Below are 22198 nucleotides of genomic sequence, written 5' to 3' on the forward strand. Positions count from 1 at the left end.
CAAAACAAGAAAAATTGCTAGAATACATTTTTCTAAATCACTGCTTTGATTATCATATCCCAGCCATCTCCAGAAATCTGCCCTTGTTGACCATGTTAAATCTAAGTACCCTTCATAGTCCCAGAGGCCCCTTGTCATTTAGCCCTTCCTTGGCCAACCTGTGAGTACCTGTACTTACTGGTATCATCTGTCAGATTAGTGGTTCTGGCTACTCCTGCACCCAGCCATATTGAAATCCTGCTGGTACCTTTGTGCCAAACTTAAGGCTTATTTCTCCACTGCATTCTTCAGTACCCTCCCTGTTCTCTAAATATCAGTAATCTTGGTGGCACCATCCAATTCACATTTGGGATTATTGTCTTTTATAAGTTATTTATTGAATATTGTAAGTTTTATCTCCAACTAAACTATAAACTCCTGAGGGCAAGGACCTATCACCTTAGCATCTCATATAGTGGAAGCTGAAGTAGTGCTTGTTAAATTATTTTAAAATATTTATTAATAATAATAAAACAGCTCACCCTTTAGTGCTTACAGTGTGCCAGGAATTGTTCTAAGTGGCTTACATACATTCCCATTTAATCTTCAAAGCATGAGTTTGGTACTGTTCAAGCATACAGGTTAAACGATTTGTTCAAGGTCTCCCAGGTGGTAAGTGTAGGTGCTACGCTTTGAACCCAGCCTAGCTGCAGAGTCCAAGCTCTTAGCCACCATGCAACACTGTGGGTCTAGTTGAAAGGAATAGTGTTAGATTGCCAGTACTACAAATTACAATTGTAATTATATTTTTTCCTTTCTTTCCAACATTTTATTATGAAAATTTTCATACATACAGAAAGGCTGAAAGTATTGTACAATGAACACCATATATATATATATGCACCTATTTCCTAGATTCTCTGATTAACATCTTGTTATGTTTGCTTTATCACTTATTTATCCGTCCCTGTATCCATCTTGTTGTTTTAGTGCATTTCAAAGTCAATTGCAGACACTTATATACTTCACCTGTAAACAGTGTAGCATGCATGTCATTAACTAGAGTTCATTTTTTTTTTTTTTTTTGAGGAAGATTGGCCCTGGGCTAACATCCATGCCCATCTTCCTCTACTTGATATGGGACGCTGCCACAGCATGGCCTGATAAGTGGGTGCATATGTCCGCGCCTGGGATCTGAACCTGTGACCCCCAGGCCACTGAAGCGGAGCGCACAAACTTAACTGCTGTGCTGCTGGGCTGGCCCCAAGAGTTCAATTTTTTAATGATAAATTTTATACACAGTGAAATGTACAAATTTTAAGTGTACTATTTGATGATTTTTGACAAATGCACGCACTTTGTAACGCAAACCTCTATCAAGATAGAGAAAATTAGGGCCGGCCCCGTAACTTAGCAGTTAAGTGCGCATGCTTCGCTGCTGGCGGCCCGGGTTCGGATCCCGGGCGCGCACCGACGCACCGCTTCTCCGGCCATGCTGAGGCCGCGTCCCACATACAGCAACTAGAAGGATGTGCAACTATGACATACAACTATCTACTGGGGCTTTGGGGGAAACATAAATAAATAAAATTATAAAAAAAAAAAATAAGAGAAAATTATATAATTATCTTTTTATTGACTACTTGGCCGTCTCGTAGTTCAAGTACATTTTTCCCCAAATTAAAACATGCTTTTCTGATTGTCCCATCATCTCTTATTGGTTCTTTAGTTTATTAGACTGACCTCATTGAGGGCAGGGCCATCTGCAGCACCTACTAAGAACATACTCAGAGGTGTGATGAATGATGGACTTGTTATGATAGTCACCATTCTCACTTCCTAAAGTGGTGTGTGTGTGTGCAGATCCTTAACTGGTAACAATTCTTTTGACATATAATGTTTCAGATCATTTTCATGAATTAAGCTGACCTTATTCCCGTTAGGTTTCCAATAGAACATGCTTTGCTCAAGTGGCTTTGATGTTGAGGGGATGCTGCCCTTGAAATCCAACCTTTTTTTTTTGTTGACTGCCATTTGATAGATATTGTTTAAAGATTCCTCAGACTGGTGTAGGAGAAAAGTGTGGTTCTCTGAGTCTCTTCTCCATCTACACTCAGTCCCTTGGTGATCTCATTGTCTCGTGACTTTAAATACCTCTATTCATTGATGATGACTTCAAAATTTATATTTCCAGCCTAGATCTTTAATCTGGACATGTCATCTCTACTTGAATGGCTAATAAAATTTGAACTTTTAACATTTCAAAAACTGAATCTTAATCTTTCCTATCCTTCTCCTTCCTAATCTGTGCCATCTATTGTGTTCTTAATCTCAGTTGATATCAGGTCTTAGAATTCACTTAGTTTAAATGCTAGTTAGTAACACCAGAATAAAGAATCTAGCCTTTCATAGGTTTTATCTCATCCCCAGACACCCCCCCATACCCCCGCCCTCCTCAGTTTAAACTGAGGAGTGTGTGTTTAAAATTGACATTAAATATTTAGAAGACAAGATCTTCAAAATATTGATTATTGTTTTGGGAGGCCAGTAGATTTGTCTTTGTTTTGTTTTGTTTTGTTGGTGAGGAAGATTAGCCCTGAGCAAATATCTGTTGCAGATCCTCCTCTTTTTGCTGAGGAAGATTGGCTCAGGGCTAACATCCCTGCCTATCTTCCTCTATTGTATATGTGGGATGCTGCCACAGCATGGCTTAATAAGGCATAGGGCCACGCCTGGGATCCGAACCTGTGATCCCTGGGCTGCCGAAGCGGAGTGTGTGAACTTAACCACTGCACCACTGGCCTGGCCCCAAGATTTGTGTTTTTAACAGAAATAAATTTGTTTAATAATTTTTGTAATATTTTATGGTGATGTATTTGGTGGGAATGTCAACTAAACTTTAGATAAATCCTTTTAGAGTTTGTCCAGTTCTTCACATTCTATCTGTAATTCATCTCACATCTAATTCTAAATGAAAACAAATTGGGTGTCTAGATGATGATATCGCTTATGCACTGTAATGTCTTTTGACACTTCAGGAATGCTGCATCAAAAGGAAGCAAAATTCCTGATCATCTGCTATTAGGTTTTCATATAGAGTAATAGATAAATCTTAGACTGGCAGTTTTAACACAATAATAAAATGGGCTCTGGTTGTTGGAAGTTGATGGCAAGTGTCAGAGAGCAGTTTTGCAAACGCTGACCTGAAGGGATTGTCAGGGAGATGTGGTGACGTGGCACTGTCCCTGATGCCTACAGGAGTGTGCTGAGGGTAGTAGATTCTCTTTCTTTTCTTTCTCACTGCCGTTTTTCCCCCTGGTGAATTTCAGGGGGAGGTTAGGGAGGTTGATCAGGGAGAAGTAGCACTGTTAGGGTCACTTCTGAACACAGTTCTTAGTATGTGCCACGTGTGGCAGTGCTACCATGGAATACTTACCAGTGCCTGATGCTCATGTCTTTTTCTCTATTTGGAGAAAAAACTGTGGCAGAACATACTTTCACATGAAGGGTCAGTGTTTTTGTGGCCAGTTCTATGGAATCCTGACAAAATTGGTATGAAATTTTAGAGCATAGATGAAGAAAGGATTACTGCCTATCATTACGTCAAGAATTGTACATTTCTGAAATTTCATAACCATGTACTCTACACTCTTGTCCTCTATGCTCCAAGACACATTCCCTACCCCCAAATAAAACCAGCAAAATAGCTTTTCATATTAAAGATGTGAAGGGTGTTGGTTATTTTATTTGGTGAGAGAGCTGGAGTAAGTGCTAATTATTAAAAGCAAAAAGGGTACCTTTCTTAAGTGGCTGATATTCCTGACCTTTGAAAGTAAAAGCAAAGTGAGTAAACATTATTTGATACTTGAATCTATACACAAAGGGAAGGGTAGACTGAGAAGACAACTCAGATGAGTGATTGTGTTTTTAATAGTATTGCCCCAATTGTGTGGATCAGTTTGCAGCTGATAGGCACTTAATTTTGTAGTGTTGAGGAGTATTTTTTAAGTTATAGGTATTTCTTAGGAGGTGGGTACTCAGCATTGAAGATACTGCAACTCAATGGTTACCCCTCAATAAGGCGGTTATCCTTGGAATGTTGGGGGCCATGAGGAGAAGCAGGTATGTGAAGAGCTTGTTTATGTGCTGGTAAATGAAGAAAGACAGCAAGCCCAGGGTCAAGAGACAGGGGAAAGTGAAGAAAAGGGGTGGGTGAAGGAGGAGATAAAGTGATTTTCCTTGTTAGATAAATTGGATCATGATCTTAGAAAGATAATGCCAAGAAAGAAGTTCTTAACTTGAAAAATCTGAGCCATAAGATCTGCAAGTTCTGATAAGACCAAACATGTATATTCATTCAGACAGGTTAATTCTGAGCAAGCTTTATATTTAATAGAGATTTTTGTAATATGGAGGATCACTCTCTAGCCATCATGCAACATATCCTCCTGTGTCCACTGGACTGATGGGTTATCTTTGTGTTTTTAAATTCCCATACCTTCCCTGCTCAGTACCTCAATAATTCTGGCAAATCTGCCTAGGAATCAAATCTGCCACAATTGGATGGGTTGCTTCCTAAATTAGATGTGGTAGACTTGAAGTACATTTTTTTCTAAGGAAAAACCCAAACATAATAGTGATCCATAATTCTCAGTCATGTATTTTGTCCTAAAATAAAATTATCGGAAGCTGAGACATCAATGAGATTATTTCTTATTTCTTTTGAACAGTAGTATCTGTTTATGATGATGGATAGTATATGTTGTCCTATATAATTTTATTGAACAAAGAAAGGAGATATTACTTGATTTCAAGTGACTACCTTACTCAGAAGGAATTTTGTAGTTAGAGATTCTAAATCTTTTGAAATTTAGCCTTGATTTATAAAGCCAAACCAGAGTAATGTCATGTCTAATATTATAATACATTTTATAAAGCAGATTACTTGATTATGAGATAAGGTGGTCAGTTTTATATAACTATTAGATATAAAAAGTATATCCAGGCTGTTAGCTTATTAAAAGCTCTCGCTAATTATCAATCTTCATTTTGGATACTATACATTAACTTAGTGAGGGAAGTAAGATTAGAGAGTATAGAGTTTTAGGGAGGAAAACAGGAGTCTAACATGTCTTTAATGTGATTTTGTTCTCTGCTTGATGGATCTATTGCATTTAGTTCTCCACATATTGCTATTCAAAATAGCAAACATTTATTGAACATTTACTGTGTGCCAGCCTGTTCTCAGTACTTTACACATATTAAATTTCCCTATGGTTGTTACTGTAATTAATTCCATGCTAAGGGTGAGAGGCCCAAGTCATGGTGAGGTTGAAGGACTTGTTCAGTGTCACAGGCCCAAGTGTGGAGCAGGTCTCTTAATCACTGTGCTGTTTGCTCCTGTTCAAATCTATGTGATTTTTCTAGTTGCATATAGAATGAGTTTTAAATTTTAGAGTCATTTAAATTTCTGATAGCTCTTCAGACCAGTAAATACTTTTTGTCTTTTTAAAGTGTGTTTTTACTTAGGAAATGGGTTATCATCTTATAGATTCTTACTCAAGGAGAACATTTATGGTTATCATCAGCACAACTAGAGATGATGCATGAAATGTCCTTCTCTTCGTTCATGATGTAGTAGAAGATTTTTTAATATTCAAATTATACTCCTAGTGTAGAAGATTTGTAATGTAATGGAGTAGGTATTTCCTGGGTCCCTTATGTGATGGAACACTATAGTTTGGGTCCCAGCGATGTGATAAGGAGGAAACATGAACTGTTCTTCCAAGTAGGTGCACATTCATTCTTGATGACTTTATAAGCTCTGGTCTTGGGTTACTAAAGTTTAGATCACCACAAAGCATGTAACATGCTTGTGTAGGCTCCTTACCCAAAGCTTTTTCAGGGGTTGATGTGAAGAACAAGTCTACTTGTTCCCTAAAACCTCCTTGGAGATACTGTCTGACATGTTTCCTTATTGTTCCTATAGCTGGCTCTATTTTATAAATAATTCACACTTTTGCACTTAAGTGTCTCTTCCCCCAAATCAGTGCGCTTCCTTGATCAGATGAAAGTTGTTGATTTTGTTCTTTGCCTTGGCCACCAGGAAGATTAAGGCCAAATTAGCGTATGCCAGAAATAACTATTTCATTGCTCTACTAGGGCTTTTTTGTGAGTTATCAAAACCCTTTAGGATCTGGTGAAACCTCTAGATTCACACACAATTTGCGTTTTAATTTCAAGCCGGCCCCATGGCTTAGTGGTTAGGTGCGCGCGCTCCGCTGCTGGCAGCCCGGGTTCGGATCCCGGGTGCGCACTGACACACCACTTCTCTGGCCGTGCTGAGGCCGCGTCCCACATACAGCAACTAGAAGGATGTGCAGCTATGACATACAACTATCTACTGGGGCTTTGGGGGAAAAATAAATAAAAATAAAAAAAATAATTTCAAGAGGTCCTTGCATCCTATGAAGCATATCCTGAATCCTTAAAGTTAAGAATCTCTGCTTTTGATCTTTTTATATCCTTATTTCAGCCGTTCTGTGCATATGGATGTATTATGCTAAATTTCCTTGACTTTATAGAAGTAGATTATATGTAAATGATAAACACATTGTTTTCAGAGATTTTAGGTGCTGAGCAGTTGACTTCTATGTATTTGGCAGCTAGACCATGGGAAATGTTGTTTATTACAAGAGGACCTTTTTTGTTCTCAAGATGATGGACAGGTGGACTAATATAAATGGCTGTAGAGTTTTTGTCTAATGATTTTCCAGAAAAAGCAACCTGGAGATTGTGTGTGTGGGTGTGTGTGTGTGCACTACACACACAGTACATATAGTGTATATGTACAAATACCAGGGCCTAAAGATGGAGTTCTTGTGCACTGAACACAATTGTGAATGAATACTCAGTAAAGTTATAACTTTTTTTTTTTTTTTTTTTTTTGTGAGGAGATCAGCCCTGTGCGAACATCCGCCAATCCTCCTCTTTTTTTGCCGAGGAAGATGGCCCTGGGCTAACATCCGTGCCCATCCTCCTCCACTTTATATGGGACGCCGCCACAGCATGGCTTGCCAAAGCAGTGCCTCAGTGCGCGCCCGGGATCCGAACCAGCGAACCAGCGAACCCCGGGCCGCCGCAGCGGAGCGCGCGCACCCAACTGCTTGCGCCACCGGGCCGGCCCCTAAAGTTATAACATTTTTACATCTCTTCACTGTGGTTCTTGGTAAAGTCTCTTGATGAAAGTTCTAAAAAGGCTTTGGGAATTGTCTCTGGGGCTGCAGTTTCAAAATTCTGGTTCCCAAGTGAGAGAAGAGCCTTTTCTCTTTGGGTGATGGTGGAGCTATTGGCTCCTGCCTTCCGAGTTGTTCACAGACGCTCCTTCATGTTGGGTTTCTTGCGGGAGGTCCTGAGTTGGGGGCCATGGGTTGGGCTTTGCTCTTAAGCCTTCGTGTATAAAGGGATGGTATATTCAGTTTGTGGGCTTTGCAGGGTAGGATGCCTCGTTGTACTTCCCTTTGGAGATTTCTTGCTCTTTAACGTCCCCTTCAGATAGGGGTAGGGGATGCTCAACACCTGTCCCTTAAGAGTGTTGCCAAAACATTGGCTAATGAGGAGGAACTCATGCTAAGGAGAGATGTTTGGAATAGCTATGATTTTCACCTCTTTTTCCTTTTTCTCTTCGTAAAAGACAATTTGTAGTACATTTTGTCTCTCTAAGGGAGACTTGAGTACCCAGCTGGTTAGATATATTTAAAGAAAGAAAAAAATCTCTTTAAAGAGACCATGAAGAAATCTATTATAAATTTGAGTGGGAACCTGAGAATGCTGTGGCATACAGGCAAAACTAATTAAAATAACTGATAAAGAAATCAGATGTAGCTTTACATGGGATTTTCAAGATTAAAATGTACGAGAATTATGTTAATAAGCTCTGCTTTTAACTCCATAAAGTATAGGAATTTGTTCCTTTGTGCAGTTTGAAACCAACCATCACCTGTGCCCTCTATTGCATACTGGGTGAGTTTGACAGTAAAATGTTGTGGGTTTTTTGTGTTTTCCTGCCTCTGCCCTAGTTACTGCTGAGATTCCTGGTGTGAGAGCTCTCTTAGCCTCTCTGATTCCCTCATCCTTGGGTGTTGGGGAAAGAGGTAGCCTTGTTTCTTCCCACCTTTCTGGTCCTGCTACACTGCTCCAGGCAAGCAGTAAGTGCATCCTGGCAAACGTGGCAGACTCCTGGTAGTCAACTCCTTGAGGCCAGGGCAGGTTCTGCCCCCAGTGCTGCACAGGCTTAGCATTCTGTCCTGAGGATGTTTATGCCAAGCAAGGAACACTAGTTAAAAATCTTCCCTTCCTTTCCCCCTATCCATACTTCCTGAGCTGGTATCTGGAGTAGAGTAGGTCGTGTAGGGATCCTAGAGATTTCAGCATGGTCAGCACCTGTGGACCTCCCTCCCAGGAGTGGGGATCTACTCCAACAGACCTCTGAAGTAGAGGCCAAGTTGCTGTTTGCTGGGTATAGGAAAGTGAGTGCTTTTCTAAAGCTCCCCGGGCTGTGGCAGCTGTCCACTGTTGGGGAGGGTGGGGGACAGCGGCCAACCCTAGGCCGTGTGAGCCCCATGGACTCAGCAACTTTGTCCACTTGCTAAGGCTTATGACAGAGCAGCTTCCTATTGCATGATTGCTGTTTATTGTTGGCATGGTAGCTTTGTAGCCAGCCCCCCACTTTACCTCTACTTTCTTTTTAGCCTAGTTTTGCCTGTCTCTTAATGAAGACAGGTAATGGTTAGCTGCCCCTTTTTTTTTAACTGGCACGTTTGGCATTGTAGAGAACATGGTACAAAACAACTGTTCCTTTAAGATTTCTTTTTTAAATTTATTTTTTATTTGTTTATTTGTTTATTTATTTATTTATTTTTTCCCCCAAAGCCCCAGTAGATAGTTGTATGTCATGGTTGCACATCCTCCTAGTTGCTGTATGTGGGACACGGCCTCAGCATGGCCGGAGAAGCGGTGCGTAAGTGCGCGCCCGGGATCCGAACCCGGGCCGCCAGCAGCAGAGCGCACGCACTTAACCGCTAAGCCACGGGGCCGGCCCTCTTTAAGATTTCTATATCAGTCACAAATGGTTTTTCTAGTTTCACATGTCAAAATTGATAGGTTACCAAGGAAAAGCCAAAAAAAAAAAAAAAAAAAAAAGACATTCACTTTTTACAGTATACACAATTTTAATAACAAAACTTTCCCGTACACTGCACTTTGTTACCACCCCCCCAGACCCCCAGTATAATAGTATTTTCTTCCCACCACCCCCAACCCGCTTGCCCACCTCCCACCCCCCAAAAAATGGCTCTTAAGGTGATTGACACAATGTGTTGGGACTGTACTTTTAGTTTCCAGTCTCAGTGTTGATAGGAAGATTCACCAAACATTCCATAGATCAGACTTCTTAAAAAATTACCAAGGAAGAATAGGTTAGTTGAAGGAGTAGCAGACATTTCCAGATGTTTGCATTAGCAGTATGAAAGCTTAAATAGTCATTTTCTATTTGTTTTGGCCTTAAATTACTCAAGTACTACGAGTTTGCCCTAGGTTAGGAACAGAAATATTTAAATATCTATAGATAGCCTTATCGCCTTTATCCTTGTCTTTTTCTAGTTGAAGCACTGAAAAGCATGTCCCAAAACAGACTTTTAAGACAGGTCTGTCACTATATTGCTCTATTAGGAAAATGATCATGTAAATTAGCTTCTAAAAATATTCTTTAAAAATTTCATATTGATATCCACACTTTAGAGAAAGAACAGGGCATTTGAAGCTTTTTCTTCCTGATGGCTGTGTGTGGGTAGTATGCCTTAAGAAAACGACATGCCTGTTTTGAATTTTAGGATTCAAACCTAGTGCTATATAGGACTCATTTTTATTGGAAAGATAGAGTCTAGCTCTTGGTGACTAGCATTAGAATAAGCAGATGGATTTTAATAATTAGTGGAGTTGGGAAGTTCAATCAATTTCATTCATTGAGTTGGTACAGAAATTAACTTAGGCGCATTAAGAAATTACATGTGTTAGTGCAGATTTTTGGCTTAAAAAATTAGTATCTTTGCTATTTGATGTTGGCAGTGGGTATTCTCTCAGTTGTGTGTGGATTTGCAAATTTATCAGCCCACTTGCGTTTCAGAAAGGTGATTAAAATCCCTGGCAGGCTACAGAAATGAATGTAAATAGTTTGAAACTAGCTCTTGGTTTCTAGGTGGCTATAGTATCATAGCCTTCTTTAGCTTTCCTTTTTCCAGAGAGATTTAATTATTTTTCTGGTTCTTGATTAAATGGCCATTTTCCTCTAATCTTGAAAATGGGAAAAAAAAAAAAGGGTGGTGGGGGGGTTGTTGAAGAGGATAAAACTACTCTGAAAAACAAAAGCCCTACCGTTGTGTTACCAGGATCTGCAGTGTAGCTGTGATACTCTTCCACCCTAGCCAGTTGGTAAAGAGAGCACATATGGCTAACAGCCTCATCTTCACACTGTGCTGATACCGAAACACAAATAGACCAAAATTCAATAGAATCCTGCCTTCTATATAGGCAACTGTAAAGGGAAGCTTGCGCTTTACATGAAAAAGGAAAATGCTATTTGGCACTGTTACTCACTTTTCTCAGAAAGCATTACCAGAAAAATGGAGGGCAGAAAAATCAGTTATTTTTCAACTGGAGAGTATGCCTTGGTGGTCTTGGCTATGCTTTTACCCCGAATTACTAAATGACTTGCTTTTCCAATTTACTTTTCTACATATGTTAAGGATTTTACCAATTGATGGTCCATTTTACTAACTGTAATCTTTAGGATTAATGTGGGGATTCCCAGCCAGTATTTGTCAACCTTCAACTCACAGTTTCAATTAATTTTGGTTGTGGTTGAAATGATGGAAAATACCTCTCTGCTATCCTTCAGGGCTAGTAGAATCTTGTGTGTTCAGGACACAGTAGTATTGTGACAAAACTGTACCCTGAAAAATAGCCGTGGTTACCCTGATAAATGGGTTGGTAAATTTTAGCTTGTGGAGCTCTCATTTGTAATGGGGGCTTCTGATCCATCCCTTCTGTAGGGATGCAGTGAGCTGCACTCTATGCTGTAAAATCAGTTTCTGTCCTTGCCCAGGCAGGCCCTGGGTCTGGTTTAACAACAGATCAAATGCTCACCGCTCAAGATCAGCTCAACTTGGCCGGGCTGAGACTGTGCCAAACTAATCCACCCCCCTTAAAAAATGTAAAGAGCACATTTTTACCGTAATTTTTGATCCTGTCTGCTTTTTACTGAGACACATTTTCTTTCAAATGTAGGTAGACACCCCTTTCTTAGTATTAAAGAAGAAAAAATTACAATTAAATCTCATGGGTTAAATTGTAGTCTTAACATGTTTTCAATTCATTTCTGGGAAGAAAATATGCCTTGAATGAAGGATATCATGTTAATGGTCATGTTAAGGAAAAAGTAACTTTTTTATGGTAGTGGTTTTCTCTAAGGATTTATGCCTTTTTTCACATACAGTAAATGTCAGTTGTAAAAATGCTCTGTCTTCTAAAATCAAGTCAGTAATCTAATTTCATGGTTTTTGCTATTACATACATGGAAGCTTATTAATGGAAAAATTCTGTATGAATTGGTAACTTGCATCTAAATCCCAAATGTGTCACAGTTTCTCTGTAAAAATCATAGTTGAAGAAACAAAATACTTGTGGCTCTTTTCTGTGTGAAGAATGTGGCATCATTATCATTTGTTAATTATGGGATGTTTATTTTAACACTAGAGAACCTCCCCCACTCTCCTTTTCAGCTACAAGTCCCAGGGCCTTGCCCTGTTTGATGCCGATTATGTACAGTTACCCGTTTGCCTCACTCTTGGCTGCCTTTTAACTTCAGCTAACCTGTTTCTGCCAGTCAGATTTCAAAATGCTGCCTTTTCCTTTCATCCCCTCACCTTTGCGCCACCTTCGAGTTATTACTGTGTGGCTGCACAGGCATGTAGAGTGTTCTACCACGAGAAGGTCTGCCTCAGTAATATGTTGTTCCCTTTACTTAGAAGAAACTGCTCTTATAGTGTGAATATGCATCTTTATTAAAAGGTCAAAATTTAGCATATAATATTTACTAAGTGATTTTTTTCATGGTTCCTTTCTAGTATACCTAACAAGAATCTGTTATGCCTGTTGCTAGCCATTATTTTTAATTTGGCTTTTTGAGCTTTGAAGATCAGGAAAAGGCAGAAGAAAGAGGTTTAAACCCCTTTGTCAAGGCATCTTTGATCATGACAGTAGAGAGAGAAAGAGTGGGGGGGGGGGAGAGAGTATGTGTGTGTGTGTGTGTGTGTGTGGGTATGTGTGCATGTTTGTGTGTGCTTTCAAACTAGAGGGAGCAGGTCATAGGATTGTTAAGTTGACTTAGTTTATCTCTTTTCTCTCCAAAATAATTTCTAAATCTTTTTTCACGTATAAATGTAAATGTAGGATTTAGTACACTAATTAGTGAAATGGTAATTTAATACTAGTTTAAAGTAATTGTCTAAATGCCACAAAAATCAGCGTGTCTATTATGAGTCAAACTAGAGATGGATGATAAGAAGTCAGTGTAATTATTTAGTATTGATTTCATTATGGTGAGACCTTTTCACAATCACTTGGATTCATTGTTTGAATATATTAGAGTCACTCAGCTTATTAGAATTACATAAAGGGTTCAGATTTCATGATGTGGATTTTGATAATATCTACTAACCCAGGCAAAAACTGTGGGAGAAGAGTGTTTAATATTTACCAGTCTTCGGCATATATGAAATTCTACTTCCCACACTGGCAGTAAATTGTAGATTTGAGTAAATACCAAATTATCATACAAGAGAACTTTGCTAAGTCTCCTTTTAAGCAGCAAGCCAGTTGTGGTACTTGGGATGGAGAGCAATGATCAAACAAGTATTGATCCATATCTTTTCCTGCTCAGTAGCTTCTTTTCAAACTGTTTTCAGTAGAAAAAAATAGCATATGGAGACCTTAGTGTAAATGTTTACACACGGTTAGTATATAATTACATACATGAAATGTCTTATTTTGAAGTAAGCATTTTTAGACTTTCCAACAAGAGTGCAAATTAATGTGAGCATTGCTTCATTTAACACTTAAAATATGGTTTCATTAAAAAAAATTAAAAATACTTCAACACTTCAAAAACTTAAGTCTCCACTTGGTTTGGAAAATTAGGCTTAATGTCACCATTGGTAAAAATTAGCTATGTATTTAGCCCCTACTATGTAAAATAGATTACTTATCTGATGTAATTTTTGATGATGAGTAGATATTATACTTCACATTCTTTGTATGGCAGCTGCTGACACTTGCACTGTCCATAACCATTAATGATGATGAAGGGTCCTTCATGGGTGGGTTCATATTCATTATATGGTCCTTGGTCTGACATGTTTGACATGTGGAGTCGTGTTTGGGATCGGAGCTGCCTGTGGTTCTGAATCACTGAGCACTGCCTAATTCTTCTCAAAGTGGGAGGGCAGCACTTCCTGGAGATGAACACTAGAAAAATAATAAAAAAGAAAGAAAACAATAAAGCCATTGTTCCTGTAATTACCCGCTGAGTGAAGATGGCATTGTCTGGTTCAGGAAAGTGTTCCTCAGTAGTAACTGCCATGCCTGCAGTTGTTGGGATTTCTTTGTCTCCCACATGGTAACTTGATGAGCTTATTCTTTTTGTGTATTCAGTGGTTGGATCTTTATAAGTTGTGGTCATGGCAGTGACAGTGGTTGATAAATTCCAGCAGAGCTGAAATCCATGGACTGCATCTAGTATATCCTCTCCTTGGGTGTGGTCAGGGCTGTGGCATAGGATGGAATGCTCCCACCGACCTTGGAAACTGCCCAGCCAGGAGGCCAAAGCACATATTTGAGGGCTGCATTCCCACAGATTGCCAGAGAGGCCAACGGTTGTGAGGGATCTCAGGGAGTTTAAGATCTTGGAATCAAGGCTGTTTAACTTGTTGTTATCCATGAGGAGTATTTTAAGATTAGGCATCGTTTCAAACACTGTCAGGTCGATGGCTTTGATTTCATTTCCAGTCAGGTCTAGCTTTTCTAAAGTGCCCCAGGTCCACTCCATCCCACACGTCAAGTTGCTGATTTTGTTCCATTGTAAGAAGAGCGAGTGCAGACTGCTTAGCCGTAGGAAATGAGCAAAATTAATCTTCGTCAGCTGGTTGTGCTCTAGGTGAAGCTCTCTCAGTTTGATTAATCCCGCAAATCCATTGCGAGCCAAACTTCGCAAACGGTTTGTGCTCAAATCCAGAAACTCCAGACTACGACAGTCCCAGAACAGGCGTACTGGGATAGTCCGCAGGGAGTTGGACCGTAAATGCAAGGTCTGCAGCTTCCGAAGGCCATAGAAGAGTTCTGGGTGCAGAGATGACAGCTGATTAAAAGACAGGTCCAAATTTTGCAGGTTAATCAGTTGGGTAAAGGTTGTGTTTGGCAAGTAAAATATTTTGTTGGAACTTAAGATTAATTCTTTAAGTTTATACAGTCCTTGAAAAGCGTCTTCTTTTACTGTTGAAATTTGATTGTGGTCTAAGTGGAGCCAGGTAAGTTGACTGAAGCTGGCAAATTGATCCCTTTCGAGCTCTGTGATGTGATTGTGCCTCAGGGACAGGCCCAGAGAGCCCTTGTCTGTGGCGTTTGGCACTGAGTGGAAGCCCTGAGAGTCGCAGTAGAAGAGCAGCTTCTCACAGCGGCATTTGGGTGGACACGCCATACCCAGGGCAGGCAGCATTTTTAAAACCATACTCATTGCATATATTGCTGCCAGCATAGGGGCCCCTAATGGCCACTTGAAATGTAAGCCTGCAGAATATAATTTAAGGAAAACAAGAAGATAGGATATTTTTCAGCAGAACGTATGGGCTATTAAAAAAAAAACCAACATAATGTTATGGCAAAGGATTTCACTGCATCTAACTTATTTTTCATTTACTGCAGAAAAACTAACCCTGTTAGTATGACTACAACAAAACAACCATTAAGAAGATAAAACATGTCCTGTCATCAGCAATATATGCTTTTACCTAAACCTCAAAATCCAAAAATGTAACAATGATTTCCTTCATAAAATGGGAATTCAGTGGCTTATTTTAAAAGCATGATTTCCTTGCTGACTGTACAAGACACATAAATGCACGGACTTACCCATTCTTCTGAGCACATTGGAGGCTGCATTCAGTCGTGGTTAGACTCAACGCAGTGAGTCTGTAAAAGGCTCTAACATGCAGGAGCCTTTGACCAGTTTTCTGTGTCCCAGGCTTTCTGAGTAAAATTGAATCCACCAGGGTGAGTGGTTTTTTTCCTTAGGAGATTCCTCTCGAAAGCATTGATTTCATTTTCTGTGACCACTCTGATCCCCCAAATCAGTTTTGAATATAAGTTATTAATTTCATCCTCCTCTGACTGCTCAGCTGGTTAATCAAAGCTTCACCCTCTCCCTTCTGCAGCCGTTAGTTCTCTCCGTCTTAACTTGTTGATGGCAGATGGGCGGCTTGTTGCAGAGAAGAGCTTCTGGAGCAGCATGAGTGCATTTACTGAAAAGCTTTTCCGAGAAACGGCACAAGAATGGATTTGCTTATGTGCTGCGACCACACAGAACTGTATATAGGCTGACGTCACCGGATGACGTGTCTTTTGTTTGGGTTTTCCAGAAGCTTTACTGTTATAAAGCACCGTGCTTTCTAACAGTATCGACGTCGTTGTAAGACCCCCTGATTACAATAAAGCGAGAAAGAAGGACTCCTGACTTAAAAACATGGTATTCCTTCAGTGTAGGAAGCAGCAGTGAGGTTGTAATAAAGGCTGCATTCAAGAAGACCCGTCTGAACAGTGAGTTGGGTTAGCAGAGTAATGATTTTTAATGCTTGGGAGAGCCAGTGTTAGACTGCCGATTCTGCATAGAGAGATCATCTAAATGGGCAGGAGCCTGCACGATTTATGAAGTGCTGATCTAACGCCAGCCTATGCAAGGTAGTGCCTGCTGCTCTGGTAGTTTGGAAAGCTACTCAATCACCTTGTTGTCATGCTTGGTTAAAATAGAAGTATGACTACAATTTGCTTTAGATGTGTTGGTAAACTTGCTAAGTGGGCTTGGCTTCTTTGTCATTAAGAGCTTAACATCGTAGACCAAGAATAAAGGGCAAAAAAAAAAAAAAGCTTGCAAAACAAAGCCTTTGGTCATTTTGCTCTTTGAGAATTTCAGGGGAACTCTAAAAAGATTTGTCCTTTTTCCTCTTTTGTAACAATATCTTATCACGATTCTGATTAAAAAATAATGCTGATTTGATCTTTGAATGTCTTACTAGAAGAAAAGGGTAGGTTGATACAGTCATTTAATACTGCATGCCCTAAGTGTTAACAGTGGAACAGAAATGATTTAGGAGAAGTGATACAGCATGACTGGATTCTGACATGATCTCTTGTATTTACCTCAGAATCTCACCTGCTCCTTCCACTGAAAGCCTCAGCTGATGCTAGGTTTGGGGCGTTGTGGCTCTCAACTAATAGAACATTTGCACGTGTAATAGCTCCTACTGGCACACTTAAGAACTGACTTTGAGTCTCATACTAACGGTTGTTAGAATCTCTCTAGTGAATACAAAAGGTCACTCATACTTTGAAATAGGTTTTTTCTTTGGCTGTTTTTACGTGACCTAACTCTATCTTCTCCCTATTGAATAGTGTCATCACTTTTTAGAACTTTGGTTATGAACTTACAGCTTCATGTTTATTGTTCTATAAACGTGAAAGATATTTCTAGCATGAGTCAGGGTCCTTTTCAGGCCTGACAAAGGTAAGGCCTTTTATACATCTTACCTTATTGATTTGGCATTCCATGTCAAGTTCTCCCATACTGTTGGCTCTTACTCTTAGTGGGTCTTGTCTCAGACCTGAAGGCAGAAATCTCAAAACTACCCATGATGTCTGTGAAACCAGAACATCATTGACTTTTTGGCTTCCAGGGGCTTCATCCCGCTGGGCAAGTCTAAGAAGTCATTGTCCTAAGAGGTATAGTTTCTGTGTTGGAGTGTGGTACTGGAGTGAGGACTGGAAGACTCCAGGGTCCCCTCCTCAGAACCCTGTGTAAAGGTGCTGTGGAAATGGCAGCAGCTACAGGTGTATAGTTTGACCCCTAGAAGCAGACCCCAAGATGGGATTAGAAGTATAAGAATTTTATTGGGGAAAATGCCTGGGAAGTATCAAGGGAGAGAAAAGACAGCAGAAATATTCTGAGGGCCAGTAGTCTTCAGACCACAGGGCAGGTCTGATAGCTTTGAAAGGAGAGAGGAAGGAAAGATTCAACAGGCAGAGTCTTGGGCTGCAATGTGGTTCTAAGACAGCTTCCCCCGGCCAAAAAGAAGTCCCCAAGCCGGAGTTGCCCATGGAGTGGAGCCCCACATTCTCAGGAATGAGCCTGCACTAGTGCTCCCACTGTTTTCTTGCTTGCTGGTTAAGGAAGGGGGAGGGAAAGGTCCTGTTTTAGACCTCAAGGATGTCACTGCCCAGTGACCTTGATCTTTTCCATTATCTATCTGTATGTAGGCGAGAAGTTCTTAACATGGGTCTATAGACTAGCTTGTAGAATTTTGTTGCTTGTGCATTTTTCTGTGGATAAGGTTTAATCAGATTCTTACAGGGTCTGTGACCCTACTTTCAGAGTTACTGTTCTGCAGGAACTTGCTCCCAAAACTTCCAAGGAGAGAAGTCTGATGGGGTGGTCTCTCTTAGTTTTTTTAAAGGGAAAGAAGCCCTTGGGATGCTGTAAATACCCTTATTGAATGAACACAGCCACCCACTGTTGAAAAAAACTTTTGCCAGGCAGGAAGAGCTCGATTAAATTCTTCCCTAAGTAACCACTTTAGCTCCAGGTGGAAAAAAGCATTAGAGTTAATTGGATTTAGAGCACCCACGATTAGAAATGAGTTGTATGTGAAAATTTAGAAGGAAAATCATCTCCTTTCCTTTAGATTCTTGGTTCCTTTCTGCTCTCTAGTCTGCCTGGCCTACCTCTTTATATATTAGCAAATGGAAAATGCTTAAATTATGTTATCCCGGTACTATTATAACAGATTTGTGGGCAAGGAAAATTGCCCAGAGAAGCACCAATGCAATCAAGAGTAATTATTTTTTGATGCGTCTGGAGAAGTGGGCAGTAATGCCTGCTGTATCACAGTATCCAGAGAACACAGTTCCTTCTAGGTTACCAACTATCTTGCTCACTTGCCCTCCTTTGGTTTCAAAAGGTTCAAACTGTGGAACCAAAGAAGACATGGTATTTGTCTTAAAATTGGTGGAGTACACAGTTCCCGTTGTTGGAATTTTTTTTGATCTTTCTCTTTCTTTATGTAAAAAGCCTAAAAAGAAACCCATGTTCTTTCTGAATTAAACTTTTTCTTGGTTTCATTTTAGAGCAACTTTATCCTGCATACATAAGCCTTTGACTTAATTAAAGTGGCAGTACAACCCCTGGAAGGTACTCTCCAAATCATCTGTTTGAATTTTCACTGCTTTAGTTGTTCATGACAAGGCAAAGGAGAAGTAAAATCTAACCCATCTCTCCTCTCTGTAAATGGTTTTAAGCAAATTAAGTCAGTCAAGCAGCAGGGCTTAGGTGCTGTAGTTATCTGTGTTCCTCTACACGAAAGTTTGCTTTTAATATGTATTGCTGATTAGGGAGAATAATTTCTCCACTTGAGGAAGCAGATGTACAGATATATACATGAAATTTTCTATTCTTGTGAGGTAGAGAGGGAGCTTGATTCTGCTTTATGCTAAAAAGTCAAATGTTTCTTTAATCATGTCCAACTCCAAAAATTGTAACACGCCAGCAACAGAGTTGTTGCACAGAGGTGCTCTGGAGAAGTATGTGAAGATAAACCTTATTGCTGCCAGTCTTGATCACTACTTGGAGGATCTCCTCGTGTTTATCAAAAGGTGATAGCAGTTTTTAGGGTGGAGGTCCTAGATTTTGTGGGTCTGAGTATGTCCCCTGCTAAGAACCTTTTAGGGTTCTTAGTTGGCAGCCACCTATTTGGGCCTATGTTGTTGTATCAAGGCCTATATTGGGGGGGGCCGGCCCCGTGGTGTAGTGGTTAAGTGCGCACGCTCTGCTGCTGGCGGCCTGGGTTCGGATCCTGGGTGCACACCGACGCACCACTTGTCAGGCTATGCTGTGGCGGTGTCCCACATAAAGTGGAGGAAGACGGGCACGGATGTTAGCTCAGGGCAAGTCTTCCTCAGCAAAAAGAGGGGGATTGGCATGGATGTTAGCTCAGGGCTGATCTTCCTCACAAGAAAAAAAAAAAAGAAGAAAGAAAATAAAAGATCTATATTAGAGTAGGTGAGTTTTACTGGCCTTCTTTTGTAGGGAGGAGGGAAAGAGGATGAAAGATTATGGTAAATCCTAGAGTTGTTCATGCTTTCAAACATGCCTGTATTTGGAGGCAAAGATGCGACTGTTCTTTTAAATTTTTGAAATGGTTTTAAATAAAAAAGGAAAAACCACTGGGATTTGGCCTAAATATTAGCTTGTTATCTTCCCAAGAAACAGAACCTATCTGACAGAGGCAGATAGAATATGTAAGGATTGATGGCTTTACCAATCTGTCATGTTCGAGATGGGCTAAAGAGTAGTTGTCCCAGGTAGAGCAGGGGATCTGAGAGCATTCAGAATTCTAGGCTCTTAGAGTTTTGGTGCAGTCACAGGGAACCACTGTTGAGTGTAAATAAGTATCTGTGTTGCTGGGAATCTTTCCTTTCAAAAGCCTTTTAAAAAGTAGACTGTCCACATTAGGCCTCTAAAATCCCCATTTTTGGCTGAATCCTTGTCCCCATCCCTGCCCTTCGTTGATTTTGATTTTTAAAAGTCCTTTTGTTCTCTTGTTAGTAATAGTAAACATGACTGAGAAAGCAGTAGGAAGGAGTGATGGTTACACTAGTGATGGTGAGCTCTGTTTCTTTTGACGCTGCGACTTATAAAGTTTGGGATTTCTTCTGGTTTTGGAATCATGTACGTTTTGGCAGTTGTTGCTGTTGGGGGATTGCAGGGCTAGGATCATGTGACAGCCTAATTCTGTTGTGCTAGCGTTGTATTCTGTGCCCAGGGCTAGGTAATTCAGCAGTAAATCTTGGGGTGATGCATCTAAGTCGGACATTTGGTGAGGGAAAATCTTCCATAGAAGTTTGGGCAGAGGTACATTTAAACCATGAAGGTCTTTTATTTCTCCTACCATAGACATCAAACTAAACAGAACTATCCTGAAGTCTTGACTAATGCATAGACTGATTGAAATTTATATTGCCAAACGTTTTCTTACTCTTGTTCTGCCAGTAGCTTCATGGTGTTCATGTTTCCCCCTTCCTGTGCATGGCAGGCTTTGTTTTTTATTCTGAAATATAGCCGAGTTTGGATTTGTCCTTCCTGCTTCTCCCGCTCTATGTTTTGAATAGCTTTCTATTTAGATGTGCTTCCTCCTGCCTACATAGATTGCCACAGGCTATACACAGCCATTTGCACGAGATAGAATTAAGAGCTCAGATACCCATTCATATTTACTTGAAGAATCCCTTTCAATTTTAGTGGGTTTTTTGACCCAATTGGCTAAATTTAAAGGGATGAATTTGCATGTATATTGGCTAGATGCTAGCAGTGTTGGTTGCTGAAGCTTGGAAATGTTATTCCATCAGAACCCCCTTAATGCACTCTGAGGTGGAGGGACAGTGACATGTGCTAAGACAAGCAAAAAAAATTGAACATGTGATGTCGTCAATGCAAAGAAAATCAGTAACAGAAATTTGGCCCAAAGAGAGCAAGATCATTTCTTATTAGGAACAGCTTATTGCAGCTTGTCAACATTATAGCTGCTGTTGAGACATTGACCTCGGTATTTCTAAAACAGGGCCTGCTAAGATTTGAGCTGCCATGGGAGTAGATTCCGTTCTGCTGCTTGTTTTGTGTGTGCGCGCGTACGTTTATTTGGCGGAGAGAGGGGAGAGGTCTGTCTGTCTAATGGCTTTATAGCTTTTTCCCTTGTATGGCTGTGCTATAATTTATGGAGATGTAGTTTGTTTTGAGGCCTTTGCAGACAGTATAAAATGAATATACTTTTAATATCTTTGCATCCTTAGGCAAGTTTATATACAAGGTAAGTTCCTAGCAGTAAAATTGCTGGGTTACAGGGTGTGTGTATTTAAATATGATAGACATTGCCACATTGCCTTTCAAAAAGTTTTAAACCATTTTATTCTTCCTTCAGTAGTCTGTAAATGTGTACTAACCCCCGCATAACACCATATCGGAAGCTTAGCAAACTTTAAAAATATATGTGAATCTGATAGGTGAAAAATGCTCTCTTTGATTTGTTCTTCTTTAATTATGAGTGAGATTGAGCATCATTTTGTGTGTAGGTATATTGTCACTTTTGCTCTTTTCTGTAGTCTGTGTGTTTCATTTGCTCATTCCCACTTTCTACTCCTAAAATTGGTTATTTTCTTAAAGATTTGTAAGGCTTTTTTGCTTATTAAATAAATTAATTTTGTTTGCCACTTATTTTATAAATATTTCTTCTAGTTAGTCTTTTAAAGGTTTTATGGTTTTTGTTCTACATACTTTTAATGAATGGCAGAACTGATGAGAATCTTTCTTAATATTAAAACACACACACACACTTGCCAAATTATCCTAAAGATCCAGCACCAGTTGGTGAACATGAGATGTTGTAGAATCTTCAGTAAACAAAGATTTCCTGTTAACCCATTATTTTTAGTAGGGCAAAGAGGATCAGAGCACTTTAGAAAGTTTTTTTTTTTTTTTAAATCAATATAGAAACCAAAAGATTTCCTTGGTTTATCACAAATCTTAGCCTGATTTTACCAGTTAACTAAGAATTGAAAAATCCTTCTGAAATAACCCTACAGCTGAATCTTTTTTCTCTGGATTATTAGTAGCTTTAAAATTAAGGTCTTATTCTATGACCTTTATATACTTACTATGTATGCCTCTTTGCTTTATATACCTGTTTGTGCTTCTGAGAACTTTCCAACTTATTATGCACAGCAGCTATTTAACAAGTAGATGATTACTATCGTTTTAAGAAGAAGAAATCTGGTGTCTCAAAAAGCAGTT

At 39.8% G+C, this 22198-nt stretch overlaps 2 protein-coding genes across 4 annotated transcripts in view; one reads left to right on the forward strand and one right to left on the reverse strand.

The window, feature by feature from the left end:
• CTNNA1 (catenin alpha 1) overlaps nucleotides 1-22198 on the forward strand; it is a 316163-nt gene that overhangs the window by 230041 nt on the left and 63924 nt on the right. The window lies entirely within an intron of this gene.
• Nucleotides 13313-15223, reverse strand: LRRTM2 (leucine rich repeat transmembrane neuronal 2). The gene is made up of 2 exons (XM_058563284.1): nucleotides 15220-15223; nucleotides 13313-14877 (listed from the first exon to the last, which is right to left on the reverse strand). Exons 1-2 carry the CDS (start codon nucleotides 15221-15223, stop codon nucleotides 13331-13333), a joined length of 1551 nt encoding a protein of 516 aa, XP_058419267.1. The 3' UTR covers nucleotides 13313-13330.

This window comes from Diceros bicornis, chromosome 1 (genome assembly GCF_020826845.1).
Source record: "Diceros bicornis minor isolate mBicDic1 chromosome 1, mDicBic1.mat.cur, whole genome shotgun sequence".
Taxonomy (NCBI): domain Eukaryota; kingdom Metazoa; phylum Chordata; class Mammalia; order Perissodactyla; family Rhinocerotidae; genus Diceros; species Diceros bicornis.